Source organism: Fukomys damarensis, unplaced genomic scaffold (genome assembly GCF_012274545.1).
Source record: "Fukomys damarensis isolate Sample0158 unplaced genomic scaffold, DMR_v1.0_HiC HiC_scaffold_25, whole genome shotgun sequence".
NCBI lineage: Eukaryota > Metazoa > Chordata > Mammalia > Rodentia > Bathyergidae > Fukomys > Fukomys damarensis.
This window is the reverse complement of record NW_022900937.1, coordinates 35,544,490-35,568,534: the sequence shown is the minus strand read 5'-3', so window position 1 is coordinate 35,568,534 and position 24,045 is coordinate 35,544,490. Positions and strand designations below refer to the sequence as shown.

At 51.2% G+C, this 24,045-nt stretch overlaps 1 protein-coding gene across 7 annotated transcripts in view; it reads right to left on the bottom strand.

Moving 5' to 3' along the window:
- Positions 1-8,098: 8,098 nt before the first annotated feature.
- The window catches only part of Rnf144a (ring finger protein 144A), a 76,817-nt gene continuing 60,870 nt past the window's right edge, over positions 8,099-24,045 (bottom strand). For all 7 annotated transcript variants that reach the window (XM_010622664.2, XM_010622665.3, XM_010622662.3 and 4 more), the window contains 4 exons: positions 21,362-21,569; positions 18,865-19,012; positions 12,678-12,767; positions 8,099-9,604 (listed from right to left, as the gene is read on the bottom strand). In XM_010622664.2, coding sequence (XP_010620966.1) covers positions 9,473-9,604; positions 12,678-12,767; positions 18,865-19,012; positions 21,362-21,569 — 578 coding nt within the window. In that variant the 3' untranslated portion in view covers positions 8,099-9,472. The remainder of the gene's footprint in view (positions 9,605-12,677; positions 12,768-18,864; positions 19,013-21,361; positions 21,570-24,045) is intronic.

Sequence of the window (24,045 nt, the reverse complement as noted above, 5' to 3'; positions counted from 1 at the left end):
ACGGAGCACCACAGAATGACACCGATTCACCTGGGAGTGGTGGCCCGCACTTGGATCCCAGCAGTCTGGGAGACTGAGGCAGGAGGATCTCAAACGGAAGCCCAGCCTGGCTGCTGTAGCAACTTAGTGAAACCTCGGTCTTAAAAAAAGGCTCACTGGAAAGGCCCTGGGTTGAATCTCCAGTGCCACAAAATAGCAGATGTGAGGATGGTACTGGCCCCTCCCATGCTGGTGAGTATTGGAAGAGTGCAACATAGGAAAAACAACTGGTCATCAGTGTGCCCACTGCACAGCTCTGCCCTGGCGGAGGAGTAAAGGTGAGGGCGGGGCCAGGTAAAGCCGCCTGGGCTTGGGGTGGCAGCACGGACTGCTGTCTGGGACTCGCGCCCTGGGCCCAGCCGCGACACCCCAGCACCCTGTGTGTGGTGGGTCCACAGTGCATTTAAGCTGCACCCAGGAAGAAGTTCAGCTGCGTTAGAGTGGGGTAGCCTGGGGGCACCTAGTTCTTGGGTTTTCCTAATTCCCTGGGATTTAGGGGCTCTGGGTAGGGGGCCCGCAAGTCACCCACAATACCCTGGGGTACCGATAGCAGACAGGGTGGAGCATCTCCAGCCGGGGCCCACTTCCCAAAAACACTTGCAACGCGGAGCCAGGCGGCCACAGTGTCTCCGGCTACCTGGCCAAGGTGCCAGAGCAACTGAACAGCCAACTAGGGAGTGCAGCCTTCACAGCTGTTATTTTATAATTTAATTCTGAGATGGTTTTTATCAGTCCACATTTGCGGTGCATTCGTGGGAGTTAATCCACGGGCACAACACATCTTAATCCCCTCCTCCTTCCCTGGAGCCATTCTCATGGCAGGTGTGTAATGGGAAACATCACAGCTGAGAAGTGCCTGCCGTCCATGTCCATCCCTGCCCCTACCCCCTCCGGTGCCAACTGTTTTTAAGGAAGTTACTCTCCTTGCCAATCCCTTATGCACAGCCTGTTTGCAACACTTCTACCAAATCTGCTAACACCAAACCGTGCAAAATGTTTCAGTTTCCTTTGGGGGGGGGTGGTACTAGGGATTGAACCCAGGACCTTCCACCTGAGCGGAAAAGCAAAACAAAACAAAGCCAGTGATAAGGGGGGGGGGCTTTTTTTTTATTTATTTTTAATTTTGAAACAGGGCCTTGTTAACTTGCTAAGTTTCCCAGGTTAGGCATGAACTCTGGATCCTCCCGCCTCAGCCTCCTGAGTGCTGGGATTTAGCTATCAGTGGACTCCACTGCAAGACACCACCAGGCATTGGTCAGCCTTGCGTGGCCCTCAGCTGTCCCAGTGGCTCTGCTGCCGTCTGCATGCTCAGGACATATGTTAGACTCTCACGTGCATTCACGCACACACTTACACATTCATTCACACACACATCAAAGACAAAACAAAGCAGAATGAATCGAGAACAAATAAAGGCTCTCAGCTGCTAGAGAAGCAGGAAACGGACCAGATATTATTTTCCTTCTCTCAATTCTTGCTCAGAAATAACAGTCAAGACACAGAGGACTGCCACAGCTGAGGATTACTGACTTGGAAAAATGTAAAAAGACAATCCTGAGAGCGGGCTGGGGTGGCGGCACCCTCCCGTCATCCCGATGCCCTGAGAGGCCAAAGCAGGAAGATTGCAAATTCAAGCCCAGCCTGAGCAACTCAGCAGTTCAGCTCCTGAGTAAAAAAATAATGATCTTTTAAGGGTGGGGCTGTGGCTCAGAGTGAGGGCCCTGAGTTCAATCCTCAGCACCAAAAAGAGAAAACAGTAATCCCACCAGGGATCCAGCCTCAGGCCAGGCCCACACGGGGCTGGCCAACTGTGGTGCAGAGCAGCTCAGGGACCCACAGAAAGGACAAGACACAGGCACAGGATACAGGGCTGGAGCTCAGGGGCTGCTGGACCTTAGGGGACTGGGGGAAAGGGTAAGAGATTCAGAAGGGATCCAAGTTACAGCTGGGCTCAAAGTTTAAAAAGTAGGAGTGTAATCCCAGCACTCGGCAGGCTGAGGCAGGAGGGCCACGCAAGGCTGACCAATGCCCGGTGGTGTCTTGCAGTAGAGTCCACTGATAGCTAAATCCCAGCACTCAGGAGGCTGAGGCAGGAGGATCCAGAGTTCATGCCAAACCTGGGAAACTAAGCAAGTTAACAAGGCCCTGTTTCAAAATTTAAAAAAATAAATAAGTTCAAGGCCAGCTTGAATAGCATGGTGAGATCCTGTGTAAAACACACACACACACACACACACACACACACACACACACACACTTCATCTATTTTGATCACCGCTTGCGTTGCTCATTGTGATGCATTTAGAGAACACCATGGTGAGGGGCGGGCAAAAAAAAAACACATCCTTAGGCACAGTAAACGGTGCCGTGGGAAGCCTGGCTTGTTCCAACAGACTCAGCACGGACCCCAGTGAAGCCTCTCGTGGAAGCTGAGTGTTGGCAGGACAGGAGCAACTGTGTCCAAGAGAAATCCTAAGTAAACCCTCCAGCCGCACTTGTTCTTAGTCGCATAGAAATCACGTAGTTCCGAGGTCACACAGCCGGTGACACAGTCACGATAACAGTTACTGGGTTACTTCCGGGAGACCCGGAGGCAACTCATACTGCAAATATCAGCTTCTCATGCGCTCAGCGAGGTCCGGCAGGACGTGCGGCAACTCTCTTTTCACATTGTGCCCATCTCCTCCATTGTCTTTACGGGCGGGTGGGCTGAGTCTACTCCACTGTGCATGGAGACATGCCGAGCATTCAGTAGGTTTTGTTCCAGACTGTTTCACAGGGCAACTGGTTTCTGCCCACGAGAGTAGCACGCGTTTTCTTTTCCTTTCTCTCTCCCCTCATTTCTGCCCCTTAGCCTCGTAGCTTTTCAGAAGCCAAGGAAACTCAAGCACTGCGGCCCTGTCTTAGGGTCAAGATCCACAGTGCCAGATATGGGTGCAGGACAATGACAGTGGCGGCAGCTACGCAAAGAGCGAGCAGCCACCAGGACTGTGGCCTGTTACTGTTACCAGAGCAGGGGACTTGTTCAGGTGCCAAATGCCTTAAAGAATTGAGCAGGATGCCCAAGAGTGGCAGCAGGATCCATGAATTATATTAGAGAAGGGAGACCCATTCACCCGCTGAGAGTGCCAGTGACAGAAACAGCTACTTCCAAGCTCAGGGCTTAGAGCTGATGGTTTGAAGCCCTAGGGTTTGGGGTGGGACTGAGAGGTTGGCCTGAGGTTTGACTCCTGCTGATGAGAAGCTTAGCTCAGCCTCTCTGTCAGGCAGCGAAGTTTGCAATCTTTTATGGCCCTGGGAGGAACTGTCCTGTTGCCCACATTCCACAGAGATCAAATCTGTATAGTCAATGACATGGTAGGGTTGGGTCTTCCAAGGCTGCAGAAGACCACTGGGCGGCTGCCTGGGGACTGCTGTGAGCTTGATAAGTTAGCCATTATGTTTTCTATTGAGTTTAGCTGTGAGCATCCTGGTATGAGGCTAATATCTGACTTGGAAGGTGGATCCAGGGCTGCAGGTCAGAAGGTCCTGTGTTCCAGTATCAACTCCTCCACACCGTTTACTGGACACAGCTTGCTCCTCCAGGTGGTCTCCTCTACTTCCCAAGGGGCCGTCCTCCCTCGGCGTCCTCCAGCCCAGCGGTGGGGCTGTCTACACTGCCAGCCCCATCTACAGCCGAAGCCCTGTGAGCCCAGGGGAGAGGAAGCTCTGTGTATCTTTTCACTGCAGTGCCCAGGGCATCCAAACACCCTGCGCTCACACTTGACCTTAGCTTAAAGTCCGTGTCTTTTCTAGGACAGGCTCAGTGGGTTTTGCCATCATTTATGTCTCTCATTCTCAATTCCACTCTGGCTCATTTTTAGGAGGTGTAATTGAAAAATATCTGGAATGTTTGAATTTTTCAATTATCAAGAGTAAAACCCACATTGCGAAAAACGATGGCTTTGTGTTCCAGGTAAGGGAAAGCATTTTGAGGGGATTAATGGCACTGTGTGTTTTAGTGTAATGTTATTTCTGTTAACTTCCAAAGTGACCTTTCCTAAGGAGAGCTTTGCTGTCACAGAAGCACAATAGGAAAAATGCTCATGATGTGATTCATCCTTCTAAGTCCAAGCAAGGCTGCTGCAGCCCAGCCTGGCTGACACCTTTCTGCAGAGAGGCTCTGCTGAGCACTGTTGCCAACCTCTGCTTTTATGCTATTCGATGGCTTTGGGCAACTTACTAAATCCTGCCTGTCTTCCTTCCTCCGTCTTTCTTGGGCTTGGTAATCTTTCCCACTGAGGCGTAGACAGTTGCCTATTCTGGCCTTCAGTTTCATGTTAATGAATGAGTTCTACATTCTTTCATCCAATGTGGACGTAGGGGGGTGAAAATCAAGGTGAAACGCTCTTGTCTCCTGGTCACTGTTGGGAGTTGGCAGGTTCTCTTTATCTTCAGGTTCTGTGTCAGCAGATTGAAAATATCCAGAAAAAAAAAAAAAATTAAAGCTGCTTCCATGCTGAACATGCAACTTTCTTTCTTGTGATTATTCCCAAAGTAATAGTTAGCAACTATTTTACAAACTAAAAAAAAACCACCTCCAACTATTTGCATAGCATTTACATTGCGTTAGGTTTTATGAGTAATCTACAAATGGCCGAAGTATAAGGGAGACGTGAGCACGCTGGGTGCCAGTAACACCCCAGTTTAGACAAAGCACTTGGACACCTGCAGTCTGGAATCAGAGCGGGCTCCTGGAGCCCACCCACTGCAGATGCTGACTGTAGTTCTCAGTGAATCAGAAGCACTCAAGCTTCTTCTGCTTTTGGTCTTCCAGCAGAAAAAGACACTGCCTTGTAGGAGGCTGCTGAGAGGCAGTGGGTTGGTCTGCTGGGACTCCCTGGCTGGGCTTCACAAGGAACAGCGTGGTGTGGCCGGGCATGCGCACTTACTTACCCAACGGCCCACCTCATTTCTGCATCAGTGAGGTGAGACTGCTCCCCAGAGGGGAAAACCCCAGGAACGAACTGGGCACCCCAGTGGCACAAGCCACCCCCCTCCGCCCTCCTCCTCCCCTCTCTCCCCGCACACCCAATCTTCACAAAAGAGGAGCCAAGAAGGATTTACAAAAGTCACCTATATTCCAGCCAAAATATCTTTAAAAAGAAACCCCTTCGAAAGGGGACCGGACTACCTAAGATGCAATACATTTAAAATATGTATTGAAATTACAAGTCAGACACTTCCATGGGATTCCAAAAAGTACAAAACGCAACCAGAGAAAGGCATTCAAACAGGGCTTTTGTACATCACAGTGTCAGTGGCACGAAACAGACGGACGTCGCAAAAAGACACAAAACTGAATTCATTGTTTTTGTTCGACCACCACGTGTCAAATACATAATGTGTAGGTGCGCATGACTCTTGCATGCATATTTTTATACGAGATTAAAAAATATCCATAGCCAAGTGGGCCAAGAAGAGAAACAAAGATCAGGCACGTAGCTACCCTAACTGAAGGCTCCTACAATGGTGGAAGACGAGATTACACAAATTAGAGGGAGGCCATGGGGCTAATACAGAACAGCGTATGTCCGTAGTGCAGCCCGCTCTGCTGCATTTCGGGTTTCTGATAATAACTCAGTAAATCTCTTTGGATTATTTATTTTCATAAGGGCTTATGTTAATTATAAGGAAGAAACAGGCTTTGGTATTTTTGTAAGAGTCCTTCATGAAGCTGTATACATGCGAAATATTTTCCCTCCATGGATTGTGATTCACAGAGATAAATATACACAGGGGTGTTAAGAAGTGGGGATCTCCGAAAAATCCAAAAAGCCCAGCCTGGTTCTTTCCAATCCCATGTTTGAAGACTACCAAAGGAAAACATTTTTCTCTTCTAATTTGTTACTTTTTCCTTTTGTAACAGAAGTGAAAAGGGTAAAAAACTCACCCTGGTGTCATTTCTGTGTCTTGGCCACAACCTCACCCAACAACGGAGCCTTTGTTCTTGTCAGGAATTATTGGCCTGAGTCCCAAGCTGGGCTTTTTGTTGTTGTTTATTGTTTTTTGTTTGTTCATTGTGTTTGTTTGCGGAGACAGGTTCTTGCTATATAGCTCAGGCTGGCCTTCAACTCACTATGTAGCTGGGCTGGCCTCAAACTCACAGCAATCCTCCTGCCTCAGCCTCTTGAGTGCTGGGATTATGGGCGTGCAACACCACACCCAGTCCAAGTCAGTTTTAAGGAGTAACACGCAGCAGAAAGACTGTATCCCTCTTGAAATCAATACAGAGGTGGCAGTGCCAGTTCCTTGGCCCGAGCACCTCCAGGGAGCTCTGGAGGGAGAACTGATGTCCACAGTAATTCATGTGACGCTGGGCTCAGCTCGGTGCCAGTTCACCTCTGGTCCACAAGTACCAACAATGACTCTGTCTTGAACCTGGTGGCCCCTTGTGAGGTGCAAAGCCCAGGTGGCTGAGTCAGGGATCGGGCACATCTGGTGAAGCCTGGTAACAGAGCGTTGCCAAAGGGCCTCAGACAACTGCTAGGTCCACTGTGTCCTGTCAGAGTCCCAGCTGGTCAGCCCTGCAGCACAGTGGCTGTGCCACGGATCTCTCCCCAACCCTGGGACTTAACAGGCTCTGCGTGAGTGGGCATCAAGCTCTTCTGGCCGTCTGAGAAGCACCTAACAAAACGAACGTCACCTTTCACATGGGAGAAACCATGCTGGGTAACAGGAATGAGCCCATCTGCTGAGCACAGAACTTCCCGGGTCACACTGCCGAGAGACAGTGGGACCAAAGCTCTCCTTTCCATCTTCTGTTTGCATTTTACACCATGCAGGGCTAAGACTGCATCCCCGGAACAAAGGGCCCGGCGTTCTTAACTCAAGGCGGCCACCAGCGAACAGAAGTGCACACATCGCAGTGGGGCCCAGCTAACCATGGAGGGAAGGGCAGTTTCACTTTTATTACTAAGTCCCACTGAGCAGATGGAGGTGGTAGTGGCCAAGTTATGGTCCCGGCTCTCCCCAGAACTGCTGTGGTCCCTACCTGGGCCAAACCACGTGCTTGCAAAACACGTTGCAGGGGAAGGCACAAGGGCAGCTGGGGCTACAGGTGTGCATGGTCCGGCCAGAGACTCCCCCGAGACAGAAGGCCACCCTGTCCCTCTGGGAGTCAGGGTGCCAGAGCTGCTGTCCCAGAGATGAACCTTCCAAGGCTCTTCCTCCCAGCCCAAGGGCAAGGACTATGCCGCAGGCTTGGGCACTGAACTAGAGAAACCGGTCATCACACAGACCTTCACATGGGCCACTGAAAATAGGGCCACAGGCCTTTGATAAACATTTTTAGTGGCAGAGACCAGATGGCCACATTGACGAACAGCAGGTGGAGGTCCAGAGCCACCACCACTGAGCAAGGCATGAAGCTGGTCACCCAGCCCAACATCTCCACTACACAGAAGCCCAAGGCCAGGCTTTGCCTAGAAAGATAGCCACAGCCCGACCTCACTTAATGACTCAGCTTTCACACTGCATCCACAAAGAGAGCTCTCTGGACACAGTTTTGATGTGGGCCGATCTTCCAAATGACTTTACTCTCATGAAGAAAATCAGGACTGGAGGTGAAGAGAGAAGTGGTTTGGTTTCTTTGTAACTGTTCGTTTCAAGAAATAAAGAAGAAATTTCTAGACAGAGAAGAAGAGGGCCTACAGGAATGTGGTGTCACCACACACACACACACACACACACACACACACACACACACACACACACACACACACACACACACATACACACAAGACAACCACGTTTTAAAGATGTGCTTGCAATGCGCAAAAGAGGAAAAGGATTTTTTTGTTTTACTTCCTTGTAGATCACTTCATAAGTCTTGAAATTGCTGTAATAAGTTTGCAACATTTTCCTTTTGCTCTCACCAAGCACAACAAGCAGTTGGCTTTGGAAGTCAACACTCCATAGGGGAAAAAAAAAAAAACAAAAAAAAAACAGAAACAGAAAAACACTTGTTCTACTTTTTGGTTTTTTTTTGTTTGTTTGTTTGTTTGCTTTGGTACCGGGGATCAAACTCGGGTCCTTGTGCTTGTGAGGCAGGCCAACGAACCGCTGAGCTAAATCCCCAGCCGTTGCTCTTTTTGAAGTCAAATGATATAATAACTTGTGTCTTGCTATTGATCCGTGCACTGTTACCATGGAAACAGTTGCACACCACCCACCCTGTAGAGGTCCAAGTGGTAAAATTCCCACCTCAAAATAACCAGGAGAAATGGAAGGTTTTCTTTTGTCCCAGCAAGGGTAAACTGGCCAGCTAGAGGACCTGTAAACTGTGTGAGACACATGATTTTTCAAAATTAAGTAAAGCATTAAAAAAATGTGGAAATCCAGAAAACTCCTGCCTGGTGTCCAAAATTCCCCCAGGCTCTGGCAGGAGGCCCTGCTTTTGAGGATGGATTATGCAAGTTTCTTCTTACTACTTGAAAACTGGGGCAAGAGGCTAAACCATGGTGATTCTTAGTAGAACCACGTCCAAGTAAACACTTGGTTAGAAGAGATGAATAAAAAGTATTTGCTGCTGCCTGGTGACAAGGGATGAACTTTACAGGCTGAATCACCAAAAAAGGAATAAAAGGCAAATCTAGCTGAGATGTTCCTTTAAGCATGTCAATATTTTCAGAGAAATGCAACAAATACAGGAACCGTGTTTATAACAGTACACAGCTTACAGCATTCAAAAAGTTATTACAGCAAGTTTCAAGAAAAACACAGAGTGCGTAAGGCTTTCTAATCTCCTGAAAAATGGTCAAGCCAGAAAAGTCGTTTCACTATAACTTCTTAAAATGCACATTTCAAGAAAGGCATAGGATGGTTTATATGCACCTTTTTGAGTTTCACTACTCGGTTGGGGAAAAAAAAGCCTTCTAAAAAGGATTTTACTAAATGCCGTTAGGAATAAAAACAGTTGTCCTAAACAGAGTGCTTTTCTCAAGTTGGAGTAATGCGATTCCGTCTGAAGAGAGCTGTGATCCTTAGAAGACTCCTTCTCCCAACAGCACGGCGCCATCTTGAAGTCAAGAGGAGACGGACCATGTGCAGGTAAGGTCTCCTAAGTTCTCACCGGACACTCCTAGTTCACTCCATGGGGAGCAAACTGCCTAGCGTGCTTCTTCCCACACCACCAGTCAGGTCTACAGAGGCTGTTCTGTGGGCTGTGCCCCACCATGCCCTCCGTGCCTCCCCATGCCTCGGTGACCTCACCTGGGGCCTTGGCGAGCGTTCGGACATTGGTCCCTGAAATCACGGCATCCAGCCTGACACTGTGAAGCTCAATGGGGCACATAAGGCAAGAAAAATGTTTAGTGAGAGGGAGACAGTGGGATGGGTGGGGGAAGAGCCACATTTTCTGGAAACAAGAGTCTCCTTCCCGTATCGTCTTCTTCTAGGTTGGCAGTGGGTCATCGTCACCTTTACTGCACTTGCACTTGCAGCAGAGTACAAAGGGGGTGGCCAGGAGCAGAAAGGGAGAAGCCACCAGGAGCAGGAGCCCAAATCCAGCAAAGATGCCCACAACCTGGAAGAAGGAAACCAAAGGGAGCAAGTAAGAAGGGCTGGTTTGTAGGTTCCAAAGCTGAAATATAAGCCTCATAACTACCCACCATCCATCCATCTGTCCTCGCGTCCATCCAACCAGGCATCCAACCACCTTATCACCCACCCCCCATTCATCTATCCATCCACAGAAGCACCCACCCTGCATCTATCCACTATGGATTCATCTAACTATGCATCTATCCTACCATGCGTCCATTCATCCTTCCATCTACCCAGCCAAGTATCCACCCATGGATTCATCTACCTGCCATCCATCCACCATCCATCCATTCCTCCTTCTAACCATGATCCACTGTCCATCCATCAACTCTCCCATACGACCAAAAATCCATCCATCACCCATCTTCCTGCCCTTCAGCTATTCCCCTTCTCTTTCTATCATCCCTCCACCCACCCATCTATCTAACCAGCCATTCACCCATCCTCCCACCCAGCACATATATATTCATGCACAGAACCACCTATCTATGCATCTACCTATCTACTCAAGCAGCAATTCACCTCTCCATCCATCCATTCATACAACCCAATCATCCATCACCCGTATTTCCTTTGCCTTACTTTTTCCCTTCCTTCATTTCCCGTATCCTCCCTTCCCTTCTTTTCCCTCCATCCATCCATGCAACCAATTAACCAATGAGCCCCACCCCCACCCAAAAGCCAGTCTGAGCCAGACTGGGCTCCAAATCAAACACCCTTGAAATCTTGGTCCCAAGGAACACTCCATCTGGTAGAGACCAGGATTTAATCAGCCAACAAAGGGACATCTTCCTGACTACTGGGCTCAGGTACAAAAGGATTCCAGGTGACAGCTGACAAGTACCAAAGGAAAGAAGGGTTCCCAATGGGAGATGACTATAGAGATGAGGAGAGGGTTGGTATGCAAGAAGGAATCCCTAGGTACACATAATGCTGAAAGGAATGGGCAGCGAATGCAGACGTGGTTCAAGGAACACAGAGTCTGCTTTGCTCCTGCCTGGCCCTGCCAATCAGCTGCACTCTCCTAGGCCAGAGTGCAGACCTGCGTCAGAACCAGGGCTAGCCTGCCACCTAGTGTCCCGAGCGGTAAGTACACAGACACAGGGCATGTGGCTCTTATTCCAAACCCACTTCTCCATGGGCCTGTTTTCTCAACTGCAAAATAAACCAATGAGGCTAAAGCTCTCTGAGGTCCATTAGCAGCTCCAAAATAGCCTACTCTACTAAAGCATCCCAGATGTGTGAAAGAAAGGTTACCCTGACTTGGGTTTTGAAAACCAACACACACACACACACAGTGTGCAAAACGTGGACATTTATGCAGACTGTGCTTGATGAATGGTGTCACACTGCTTTGATGAATTAGATGGTGCTGATGCTAAAGACCCGCTGCTGCTGCCCCATTGGAAATGTTCATTTGCCAAACATAACATCACACAGAACATAACATCCAGCGTGGCATCACCCAGAGCTGATGCGACTGGGCTCTGAGAAAATCTCACACACAGCGCTATGTCAGAATCCCTAAGATCATGCAGTGAGGTCTTATTTGGAAGGCACATTTGTGAATCTCTACCACCTGGCCCAGGATGGTCAGCCTCAAAAAAGCCACACATGCTCTGTAGTCAAATCCATGCCTCAGTCCTTGACCACAAGCTCCCATTCTTGCTGCCGAGGTGCCATCTCAGTTCCTCCTCTGTCTGTCTGGCGTCTTCTTTTGCAGGCCATCTGAGAAGCTATTATCCAGCTATTACCGAACAGCGATGAGGAGATGCAGATATTGCCAGGAACAGCAGGCAGGAAGTGAGAGGGGCAGATATCACAGAGCAAAAGCAATCAGCGAGCAGGCAGTGAATAAATGTCAGGAGCAGAATCCAGCACTACAGCAGCCACAGGGTGGGCTTTTGTTGAGGCTCCTGACTCCTGGAAGTCGGTGCCCAACACACATTCAGTGACACCTGTCACGGCGAGCCCTGGGCTCTGCACAGCAGTTATCTGCTCACTCCACGGGGAAGGCAAGAACTCACTCTGTGGACAATTCCACACCGCCAGACCGAGCGGCACCCTGCCCACAGGAAGTCTCCACCGAGAGGTCCCGGGCTGAGCCCAGCTGCAGAGGAACTGACTGTGCGGTGAATGGGCTCCTGGCAGAATCTGCCTCCGAACCTCACTCAAGGGCTGGGGACTCAAAGCAACCGTGGGATACCTTTCCTTTACCAGGACCTGCAGCATAACATGTGCCAAACGGGACACAGACAGGACACACAGAGGAAGAAATGGGGATAAAGACCTGCCGCTATAGCAGGAGCAAGGAAGAGAGGCAGGGAGAACAAGGAAGCTTGGCTGGAGTGGAGAAAGGGGGAAAAGGAGAGACATGACTGCCAAGCCCATACATTTTCTGGGGACAGGGTCAGGCCTGCGTAGCGCCCGTCAGGTGCAGCTGGTGAAGGACAGGATGACTAGCCCCTCGGACCCTGGTCACCAGGCGTTGGGCTTCCCAAAACCCCACACACCTGCCCAGAGCCCTGACTGGGGAGAACTCGGGGTCAAAGTCACAGAAGTCCATTGGGAAAGGCTGGCTCCAAGACCCCAGGGCAGACACACTGGCAGTGGGGTGTGCACCACACAGCAGGGCCCCCTGAGCGTGTCCAGGTTGTTTCATGTAACAGCTTGACTGAGACAGAATCCACATCCCAAGCACCTCACTGACTAACAGAGCAGAAAACAACACATTGCTTTTCCCCCGCTGTCTTCTCCTGGTAGCAACCGGTGCCTCTGGGAAGCTCTGCACTCCATGATACCCAGGGACAAGGGATGCACAGCAAGGTCACGAGTAACACACCAGGATTACGTGTGAGGGGCCAGCGGGAGCCACGTGTCTAGCTCTGCCTCTTCGTAGGGCAGATTTTCCACCACTGGCAAACTTCTAAAGACCACACACACCACGCACACATAATGCACTCCCGTGCGCGCGCACGCGCGCGCACACACACACACACACACACACACACACCCTCTCCTGAGATCATAACTCCAGGTGAGCACCCTCTCACCTGTGTCCGATGCCAGATCACCGAAGCCCGGGAGTGGCCCAGCTTGTTGCGGCAGGGTCCCTTATCGTAGTGGATCAGGAGGAAGTCGTCCTGCGAAGCCAGAAAAGGGCAGCGGTGAGCAGGGGCCTGTGCTTCCTCACTCCATGGATAGGAAGTGGAGAGACAGGGTGGGGACAGAGGGGAAGGCACGCACTGCACATCCAGCTGCCATCACCCGGTAGCTATCTCACCTCCCAGAAGCAGCCCAGCGATCATGGCCAGCCTGGTGCACAAGGAGCTTGGAGTCCAACTTCAGTCTACGGTGCAAAGCAGGACACTGCACCAGGGCTCTGCTCTGGGCTTGCAGGAAACAGCGGATTGCATGCTGGCTACCAAAGGGACAGGTCCATGTCTCTGCCCCGAGCTCCTCCTTGGCCTGACTGTGTCTTACCACTCCTCTCCACCACAATGGGGTGGCTCCTGACATCAGACCACGGGCTTCACCCCAGTCCCCCACCAGTGCCAGCTTCTCCCCTCAAAGTGCACCCTCCAGCACCAGGACCAGAATGAGCTTCCCATTCTGCAAGAACCCGCGGTGACCATCTTGTCCCCATGACAGCTCCAACTGAGCGGAGTCCACACTGAGCGAGGTCCTCCTTCTGGGTGCAGTGCCCCCTCCAGAGGCCCTGTTTGTCTGGGTCTCCAGGACAGTCCTCCCCACACCCTCTCCCAAAGGACGCTCCCCAGAATGGTGCCAACCATTCTGCCCAGGACCATCAGCACCATCCTGGGTTTTAGGGTGCAATCCCAGGGACCCCTGGAGGCTCAAAATGCCTGCAGCCGCTGACCTCACATTCTGTCCCAGATCTGCACCTGTCTAAGGTGGGGTAGGTGGACTTCCAGCCCCTCCAGCTGGACCTCTGTCTCGGACAAATCCTCTTGGCCACTTCTGTCCACCTCGGGCTCCTAAGCCCTCCTCCCTCTGCCTCAGCTTTGGCAGGCCCCGCTTCCCGGACACCCACCTGGAGCTCACGTAAGGCTCTCAGAAAGGTTCTGTAACCGTTTTCCTCAAACAAGCAAACCCTGCGGCCCCCGGTGTAAAAGCCTCTCGGAGCTGGTGCAGTGGGTACATTGCCCACCACGGCCAGTGTGGCACCGAGGCCTCCGCCTCTGCTCATGGTGTAACAGGCACGGAAAATGCAACTTTGAAAGTTAGGGATTTTTTTCTTTAGTTATTTCTTATTTTTTAATTTTTACAATTTTTATTTTTATTATGTTTGCAATGTGAAAGGACCACACTCCTTTGGGAAGCTGGGGCATGGACATCACACATCTTTATTTATGCTCTGAGTTTCTTGTATAAGAGAAAGCACATGAAATTTAAGCTCATGCGTCTGATTTATTTCACTAAATGTTATGGTCCCAAGGAACACCCACGTTCCTACAAAGGACTCCTGGGTGGGTTTTATTTCCTTTAGAGACAGTGGCTTTTTCACACTTCCTCTTCCTGGGTATAACTGCACCCCAACTCTCCGAGACAAGGGCGGGGACAGAAACAGTGCAGCGCCCTGGGTTAGGGGTTCCAGGTTCCTCCACCCAGAGGGGTGGGGAGGGCGCTGGCCTGGAGGTGTCTCCAGTCTACTCCTTAGACTACTGGCCTGAGCTGGCTTGGAATAAAGACTTTTTCCTTTTTTCCACAAAAAATGGCTCCTTTGGGTTTAGTTGAAAGCTAATGGACCTGTGTGGCCGCTAACAAGGCCACAGGCACCCTGGTGTCCTTCTCCATCCTGTCCACTCTTGGCAGCTGCTGGCCTCAGCGCCTTCTTCCCTTTTCCTGGTGAACAAACTCTCACTGGGCCTCAGCAGCCCTGCCGAGACCCGACACAGTGTGGTGCACCCTGCAGGCTGCCAGCAGGCTTCACACCCATCCCAAGTGGCCACTTCCTCTTCCTAGAGATGCTGGGGAGCTGCATGCTATGGGGTTTCCGGCAGGAAGGACCGGCTCTGCCACCTCAAGATCTTCAGATCAGCACCTCTGCTGACACTCAGCATGGTCTCCAGAAAACCAAGACAGGCTTTCTTAGCCAGGCCTGGGGGCGAGCACTCTGGGAGGCTGAGGCAGGAGGACCATGACAAGTTCAAACCCAGCCTGTGTAACTTCAGGACTGAGCAAAGCAAAAGAGCTGGGGATAGAGCTCAGTGTAAAGGCACTGGGTTCCATCCCTAGGAACACACACACACACACACACACAGACATACACACACAAACACACTGACAGGTGTGTTTTCTTGCCCCTGACTGAGGCACTCTCCTATGCCTCAGAACATACGTGTGGGTTTAGTCCTGATGTTGAAGGCACCAATGAATCCCTTGGATGCAAAGACACCAGGCACTGCCAGGAATCTGCCATGATTTCTGTGGTAGGAAACATTTCCTTGCTACTGTTCACAGACGTCTCATTAAACTCGGACAGGAACAATGGCACAAGCTATAGAAACCTAGGGCAAAAATACACCCTGGAGCAGGCTGGCTCCCCAGGGTTTAATGCCTCCCATGGAAATATGGCTCCGAGCATTCCACTCTGGATATAAAAGGTCAGAGACGGAGGCCGGATCCCTTGCTCACCAATCAGGGACTCTGAAGAAATACTGATAAACCGCTCCCCCAACTTCCTCCTGGAAAAAGGTAATAGGGATCCTAACAGCTTGGTTACACCTGCAGTCCCAGTACTCTCAGAGGCTAAGTCAGGGGGGTTACAAGTTTCAGCTTCACCTGAGCAACTTCATGAATTACAAAGATGCTAAGAGTGGGAAAAAAAAAAAATTAAGAAGGCTAAAGGCATAGCTCAGTGCAAAGGCCCTGGGTTCAATCTCCAGTACAAAAAGACAAAAACAACAACAACAACAAAACAAAACAGCACACAGAAATGCTACAGGACTTAAATAATGATGTGCAAGGCAGGTGATGATGGGATAAGTGCCCACCACTGCAGCGTTCTATGAACCAGTGAGAGGAAGCCATCTCCTGTGACCAGCAAGTGCTGGGACAGCACAGCCGCTCACAAGTGGCCAGTCTGCAGCAGCAGGAGAAGGAAGAGGACTGAGTCCTCAGGATGACCACAGGAGATAGGATGGGGACAGTGCCCACACATCCTGCGGAGAGGCCAGGAGGGTGTGGCCCCAAGAAGCTGCCTCACCTCGACGTGCGAAGACCTCTGAGCGCTCCACCGCTCAGCTCAGGTGCTGCCAGTTGGACCTGATGCTCTCTGAAAGTCTGAATCTTTTATTTGCAGGGAGAATCTGGAAGGTCCCTGAGCGGAACCCTGCCCAAGGGGACTTGCTAGCCACATCCACAGGAGCACAGAGGTACAGGAAGCCAGCAGCCGCTCTGCTCTCACCAGCGCCCCGTTTGTCAGCCAGCCCCAGGACCATCACCCAGGGGCCACTAAAATTCTCCACACTCTGGACCCCTGCCCTCTCCCCTACCCAAACTCCCCAATACCAACCACGCACCCTCCTCTCAGGGCCAACGGCCCTCTGGTCCCTTGCTTGTCTGCACCCAGATGGCAATAAACTGTTTGCGAGTTGTGTAAACTTTGCCTGTTTCGGTGGTCTCAATTGTGCCTCAGTCTGACCTTATGGGAGCAGTTTTTTCCTTTCTTTTTTTTTTTTCCTTTGGTCTGATATTGAGGATGGAACCTAGGGCCTTCACACTGAACAACATCCCTAGCCCGTCTGTTTTTTCACTTTGAGACAGGGTCTTTCTAGAGTGACTAATGCTGGGCTCCAACTCGTGATCCTCCTGCCTCAGCCTCCCAGAGTGCTGGGATTACAGGCCTAAAACATGGTGCCCAATATGGAGAAGACCTTTTCCATACACACTGCCCACTCTTTTCCTTTTGTTCTGGGAGCCTCTGACTAGACTTGATCTCTGTCATAGCTACGTCTCCCTTCTGTCTGGAGTAGAAGTTCCAACAGAAAGCCTAGGCTTTAGTGTCTTTTTTTATAGATGTGGTCTTGTTACCACCATTTCTGGATCTCAGAAGGGCACTTTAGTAACTAGAGGATGAGGCAGGAGCAGTGCAGAGTGACTGCTGCATACCCGGGTGTGAACAGAACTGTGAGCCAGGGCAAACACTCTTCTCGACGCCCTCCTGGCTTCTTCTCCAAGACGCACTTTGGGCCAGCTGCCAGCCCCGTGGCTCTGACCCGGGTGGAATCGCTGTGAACGTCCTTGATAAACTGCCCACACGGTAACTTCCCTCTCCTTCTGCTCTACGCAAAAACAGCTCATTTTCAGCAGCTCTTCACTCCAGAGCAAAACAGGAAGCTCCTGGCTGCGAGAAAAGCTCGATGGAGGAAAAACACCCGGTGGTCTCTTGGGTCCACGCAGAGGCGGTACCAGAGGCAAGAACTGGACTTTAGGACCAGGTTGGGCAGGAAGGGGCTGCTTCTGGGGCCGCTGTCCAAGGAGTGAAACCCGGCTTCCCTTCTTCCTCCCTTCCCTTCCTGGAGGAGTAGCAGAAACCAGGACAAACTAAATAGCAAACACTTTCCCCACCCATTTCTAATGCTGTCCAGTGGAGGCCCCTAAGGATGTCTGGTAGGAAGTAAGAAGCCAGGTGCTTCACTTCCTTCTGCTTTAGAAAAGACAGCCTAGCAGTAAAGTGCAGGCCAGATACAGAGACTACACCACCATTCAGTGAGCAGCTTTCAGAACACCTGGAGTAATGGATAGGGATTTAGCTCAGTAGTTCCGCCACCTGCCTTGCAAGGGCAAGGTCCCGAGTTCGAGCTCCAGTACCAAAAAACAAACAAACACCTGAAATTGGGTACAAATGCAAAAAAGACTCTGTAGGCTTTGCAGTCCTTCAATTATCATCCCTAACCTGCCCTGCACACCGAACAAGGTCAGAGAACAGCCTGGACGTTTGACTTCAGCTTAAGAAAAGGAATCTGGCTACATACTCATTAAACTTGACCAGGAGGAGGAAATGAAAGCCTCCAGAGCAGAATGGAAATACTTCTGCACCAGATCCTATTGCAAATTAAGGAATTTAAAGTCAATAATAGGGAGAACAACTCCCAAAGATACAGAAATCTGATTTCTCAATACGAAGCTCTGTTTTCACATGCAATATTCCATCTCACCGAGATACTCCTTTACTTTCTGGCCATCCGCAGGACTCTTCTCCGAAGGAGGAATAAACTTTCTAAAATCCTTTCCCTCCGCCCACCCAAAGAGGCCCCAGGCCCCAGGTGACGATGGTGCAGCCACTGCTCTTCACCGGCTCCACACCGTGAGCTCAGCGCACAGTCCTGACTCTTATCCAGCACCAGTGCCGTAGACAGTCACGGTGAGCAACAACAGACCCGGGAGAGGAACTGTGAGACTGTAAGACACAGGCGCCGGCTCTGCGTTACTGGAGAGAGACCTCCCGGCTTCAGACTGCTGCTGTATAGGAACCGACACTAACAAGCTCTCACCACACTGCGCCGGGTTCGCATGGACAGCTGCTCACCGCAGTGCTTGAAGAAGTGCTTAACTTAGATCGCTGTTTAATTACAGCTTGCAAATATCTGTACACGCGGACTCTGCCAAAACGCCAGTCCCGGCATCATCTCTGTGGCAGGAAGCCAGCCCCTACCAGGGCCAATGAGGAGAGCGGAAGTTGAAAAGCACCATTTGCAGGAGCCCTGAGAAGAGCCTGGGATGAGGGTGTGAGGTGCTGGGGGGCCCGGGTCAGAACAAACCCACGCGTGCGTTAGCGCCTCTCTCCAAGCCTGGGCAGGCCCTGCTGCACAGCAGATGAAAGGCGTGTGGGGAACCCCAGGGCAGAGAGGTCACTGGGGGAGGAGGCACTGAGGCCATGGTCTTCTGGCCAGGACAGCCCGGGACACTCACTTCCTGTCTGTGAGGCGCACAGGGACAGGGCGGCTCCCACACCCCAACCAGCTCTACAGGGACCATGTGAGGCAGGGTCTCGCTGTGTGGCCCGGGCTGGCCTTGAACTCACAGCCTCAGCACCCCTGCAGTCAGACTTCCAGTCTCCTGGGCCCTGGGAAAGAAACCCCCTCCCTTAGGCCTCCCGTCCGCGGTCTCCCTCACAGCCCCGGACCTGGCCAGGGGCTCCCCACAGCAGAGGACCCACCCCTGCGTCTCTGTGCAGCGCCCCGAGCCCACTCGGCCACGCCGGCTGCCACTCACGTCCAGGGACTCCAGGCAGTACCAGCAGAAGGCGTGCTTGCAGTTCCTGCACATCATCTGCGCGCAGCCCTCATCCCGCTCGATGTAGACTCTGCACTTGGGGCAGCGCTTGATGGGCGCCGTGTCGTCGTCCAGCTTGAACCCAGCGCTGCAGGGTGGGGACAGTGCGTGAGCACTTGCACTGACCGCACAGGAGCACCACCCATAGCGGGGGCTGAGACCTCCTCTTATTAGTTGAAATACAACAAAGCCAGAGAACCAAGAGCCAGCCTGCTGAGGTGGGGCACAAGATCACCCTGGTGGGAGGCTGAGGCAGGAGGGTTGCAAATGGCAGCCCAGCCTGGGCAACTTAGTGACTTAGCAAGGCCCAGTCTGAAAACATAACAAGGCTGGGGATGGAGCTCTGTGGGAAGCCGCTGGAAGCAATCCCCAGTATGGGAAAGACAAAGAGAAAAGAACAGAAACAATTTGGAGGTTCTAATATGTTGTGTTTTGCGTAAGAATTTCCCCAGCACAGATAGTGGTTTTTGGACATTTCTGGTATCTGTGTTACCCTCAGAATTACTATTAATAACAAGGTTTGCTGCAGATTGAAATGTACAAAGGCAGCTAGGATTCTGCATCATCTAAACCCCCATCTGTGTGTGCTGGGTCACAGGGACAACTGACGCAGATAAGGAACTGGCCAAGTGGTAGACAGGGCAAAGGGAACACAATACACAGAGAGGCTGGGCCTGATGGTGCATGCTTGAAATCCCAGCTCTCAGGAGGCTGAGGCAGGAGGATTACCATGAGTTCATGGTCAGACTGGGCTACACAGTGAGTTCTAATCCAGACTGAACTACCTTGCCTCAAAAAACAAAACAAAACAGGCATGGCATGGTGCCTGTAATCCTAGCACCCAGGGAGACTAAGGCTGTGCCCAGTCGTGGTCAGTGGGAGTCTCCAGCAGGAACACAGAGGCTGGGCCCCCAGTCTGCCCCAAGAACTGGGACTGGGGACAGGGGGATGGAGCCGGGTCTGGCAGGTGGCCAGACATCTCCAGGGAAGGAGAAGAGCGGAGGAGGGGCGCTCCAGGAGAGAGCGGGGCACAGTGCACAGCCTTGGCCTGGACCCTGGGGCTGGCGGACTTGGGGTGTGAACGGAAGAACGAGGCCAAACCGTGAAACACTGCGAATCCGGCTGGGGAAGGACCCGGATGTCATCGGTTTCTTACTGCAGTGGCTAAATTTCAAGGTGGGGGGGCGGGGCAGAGTGCACCTGGGCCAGGAGCCCGGCCATCTGCTGTGGGGGCAGAGGAGCCAACGCACAGCGGGGCTTCCCCGCAGCCCTCCCAGACTTGGGATTTGGCCCGAGGCCTCTGGCCTTCATAACCCTTCCCGTGAGGTCCTTCCTGTGTCTGTGCCCCCAGCCCTGACCACCTCCAGCCCCTGCGGTCTTAGGGAGGGGGCAGGTGTCACAGGTGTCACATCACACCCTGCATGAAGAGTCCCACAGCGCCGGATAAGGTGACAGAGGCGGACGAGGACAGACTCAGTGTTTGTGGGAGCTGCCTTTCTGCTGGATGGCAGTGGCGGCAGTCCGCGTATCTTTTATCAGTTTGTAAGGACACTTAGGAAAGGACTCCAGAGCAGCTGCGCAAAGGGACTGTGCTGGAAGGGAGGGGAGGATCTGGAGAAAGAGGGCGGCAGTGCATCTTTTACTGTAACACATTTTCAAGGTGAAAATTCCCTCGTCAGGCCGGGGAGTTAGCTTGTTGGCACTACACTTGCCTCGCAGGCATAGGGTCCTGAGTCCAATCCCTGACTCCAGGAAGAAAAATTCCCTTTTCCGGGGAGGTGGAGTGCAATGCATCTTGGGGAATCCTGAGAAGCGCAGGGTCTGAAAACCTCAGAATGCACCACGGAGTTGTGTGAGTGTGGGAATGAGGGTGTGAGCAGGAAGGGTCCCAGGACCCAAAACCGGTGGGACTTGGGGGAGAGGGGGAGGGGGGATGGAGGAAACAACTAAACTCTGTTCTATGCATGTACGAATCTGTCAAAAAATGAAACCCATTTTTCCGTGTACCCAGTATGTTCTAATAAAAAATGTGAAAAAAGTAAACAGTGCTATAATAAAAAAGAAGTACGTTGCTGGGCGTGGTGGCACATGCCTGTTATCCCAGCACCTGGGAGGCTGAGGCAGGAGGACTGCCTCGAGTTTGAGGTCAGTCTGGGGTACAGAACCTGAACCCAACTCAACAAAATGAATTAAAGTACCACAGTACACTAGTGATTGATTACTTTAGATGGCCTGGACTCTGGGAGGCTGGCACTAAAGCTGTGCACTTTTAATTATCTAAAAAATAAAAGGAAATAAACCACCAAAAAGCCACAGGCTTCAAAGGCGGAGTGAGAGCTGAGGGTAGCGAGACTGCAGCCACAGCTCCCTGAGGCACTTCCAGAAGGGACGCATTCAAGCCCCTCCCCTCCCCCAGCCCCGCCCTCGCCCAGGGTACCTGGTCTCCCCAGGGAGGAAGCCAATGGGCATGCTCTCCGCGCAGCCCTGGCCGGGATGCCAGCGAGCCTTGCAGGTCGAGCAGAACTCCATATCGCAGGCCTTGCACTGCACCAGCTGCGGCGTCTGCAGCCCCAGGTCCTGCAGCTGGCACACAGCCTGGCAGGTGGACGCCGGGCACCAGGTCCGGCAGGGATCGAAGAGCACCTCTAGGGCAGGGGGAGAAATTGACACATCAGACCCATGAGGAAGACGGAAGGAGGCGTCGGCGGAGAGTCGGCAGCCAGGAACATCCGGGTGACTAAGCCAGAGGACTGTGGGTCTTGGCCTGCTCCCTGGTACGCCTGCCCTGCCCTGCACACCGGGGCTCAGCCCTGGGTCCCGTCACTATGCAAACCTACAGGGGCTTTGGGGAGAAGGGAACCCTGCTCCACTGTTGGTGGGAGTGCAGACTGGTACAGCCACTGTGGAAATCAATATAGAGATACCTCAACTAGGGTAGAGGTCCCATGTGACCCAGATACTCCCCTGCTGGGTGTCTTCCCAAAAGAATTAAAAGAATCATACCACAGTGATATATGCACACCCATGTTCATAATGGCACAGTTTGTAATAGCTAAAACTTGGAAACAGCCCAATTGCCCATCAATTGGAGACTGGATAAAGAAGATTGTGGTTTTTTTAAAAATAAAATGGAGTACTACTCAGCCATAAAAAATGAGAAACTAGAGAGATTTATAGCTAAGTGGATGCACACTGAGGCCATACTCTTAAGTGAAATGAAGAGGACACACATGTATAAATACTGAACAGTTTCTCTGGTGTGAGAAACTGCAAGTAAATAAGGAAATAAGGATCAAAATGTATAACACAAAATGTGAAACAGGAAGAAATGGAGTACTACTCAGCCATAAAAAATGAGAAACTAGAGAGATTTATAGCTAAGTGGATGCACACTGAGGCCATACTCTTAAGTGAAATGAAGAGGACACACATGTATAAATACTGAACAGTTTCTCTGGTGTGAGAAACTGCAAGTAAATAAGGAAATAAGGATCAAAATGTATAACACAAAATGTGAAACAGGAAGAAAAGGTCCAAAGGGGGAGGGGAAGTGGGAGGCGTAGAGGAAAGGAGAGAACAAGAAAAGATGGGGAAGAAATAGGCAGAGAAAAGGAAAATATGGAAACAAAGGTTTTGTAAATAGGGAGGGGTGGAGGGGTTGAAGGGAGGGCAGGGAAATGGGGAAAAAGTAAGATCCAAGATAGGTGTAAAGGTACAAGACCCCATGATGAATGTGACCATATTCTATGCCTAAAATGCACCAATACACTTAATGAATAAAAAAAATATTAAAGAAGGGCTGGGGACATCGATCCAGGTAGAGTCCCTGGGTTCAATTCCTACTACTGCAAAATAAAGGGGTGAGGGTGTGAGGCTGAATTATTCTAACCAAACGCTGAGACTGTCTCCCCTCGCAAGGTCTTGGTCTCAGGGAGTGGCAGGAAGCACCATGCAGGGATGCTGTAGTCCAGCAGCTGTGGGCTCTGCTCAGACCTGACTTTGGGGACACCCTGGCCTGTTAAAAAAATGAAATCCAATACTAACAAGTGCTGGTGAGGCTGTGGGGAAAAGATCCCTTCTACGCTGTTGGTAGGAGTGTAGACTCGCATAGCCATTGTGGAAATCAGTGTGGAGATTCCTCAAAAAATGAAAACTGGATATTGCATCCGACCCAGCAATTCCCTTGTGGGTATCTTCCCAAAAGAGTTAAAGACAGCATAGCTCAGTGATCCACACACACGTATTTATAGCTTCATTCATAATAGCTACATGTCCTGTATGTCCAGCAACACATGAACAGATAAGGAAAATGTATTTTTACACCATGGAGTGCTACTCTGCCATGAAGGGTGGACTTGAGTCATTTGTAGGGAAATGGGTGCACCTTGAGGCCATAAGGTTAAGAGCAATAAATCAGATGCACGAGCCTAAATATCACAATATTTAAATAGCACATGAGAAGCCCAGTGTACAAAAAGCAAAATATAAGAAAGATAATAAGAAATAAAGAGACAGGTCTTTCCCATATGGGAAAGAGGACCAAGAGGTGGAGGGAGAGGGAAGAAAGGGGAATGGAAAAAATTAAGATGCATTCTGTCCGCGAACCAACTCCCCCACAAGGAATGTGAGCATTCCATACTGCGAACGTGGACTCATGAAACGTTTTTTAAAAGCCAATAACACAGAGAAGACTCCAATGTGTGTTCTTCTCACAGGTGGCGCGGTAGCGCCCAGGAAGCCGCAGTGCACCTTGGGATGGCAGGAGCTTCCTCACAGAGGCAGGGAGCGCACAGGGCAGCACAGCAGAGTGGCTGGGAAGCTCCTCCCACCCTCGCACTGGAGTTGGCCAGGTGCGGGAACTGCTGCTCAAAGAAAAGCAGCTCCTTTCCCTGGCTTCCAGTGTGCCTAGAGCTTTTGCTAGGGAAGCCAGGTGCAATGGCTCACACCTATAATCCCAGCCCTCAGGAGGCTGAGGCAGGAGGATCACTGCAAGTTCAAGGCCAGCCTAAGGTACCTAGTGAGATCAAGGCCAGCCTGGACTACACAGTGAGACTCTGTCCAAAAAAAAAAAGAGAGAGAGGAAACAAATGTTTATATTAACATAAAAGCCTGTTAAATCAG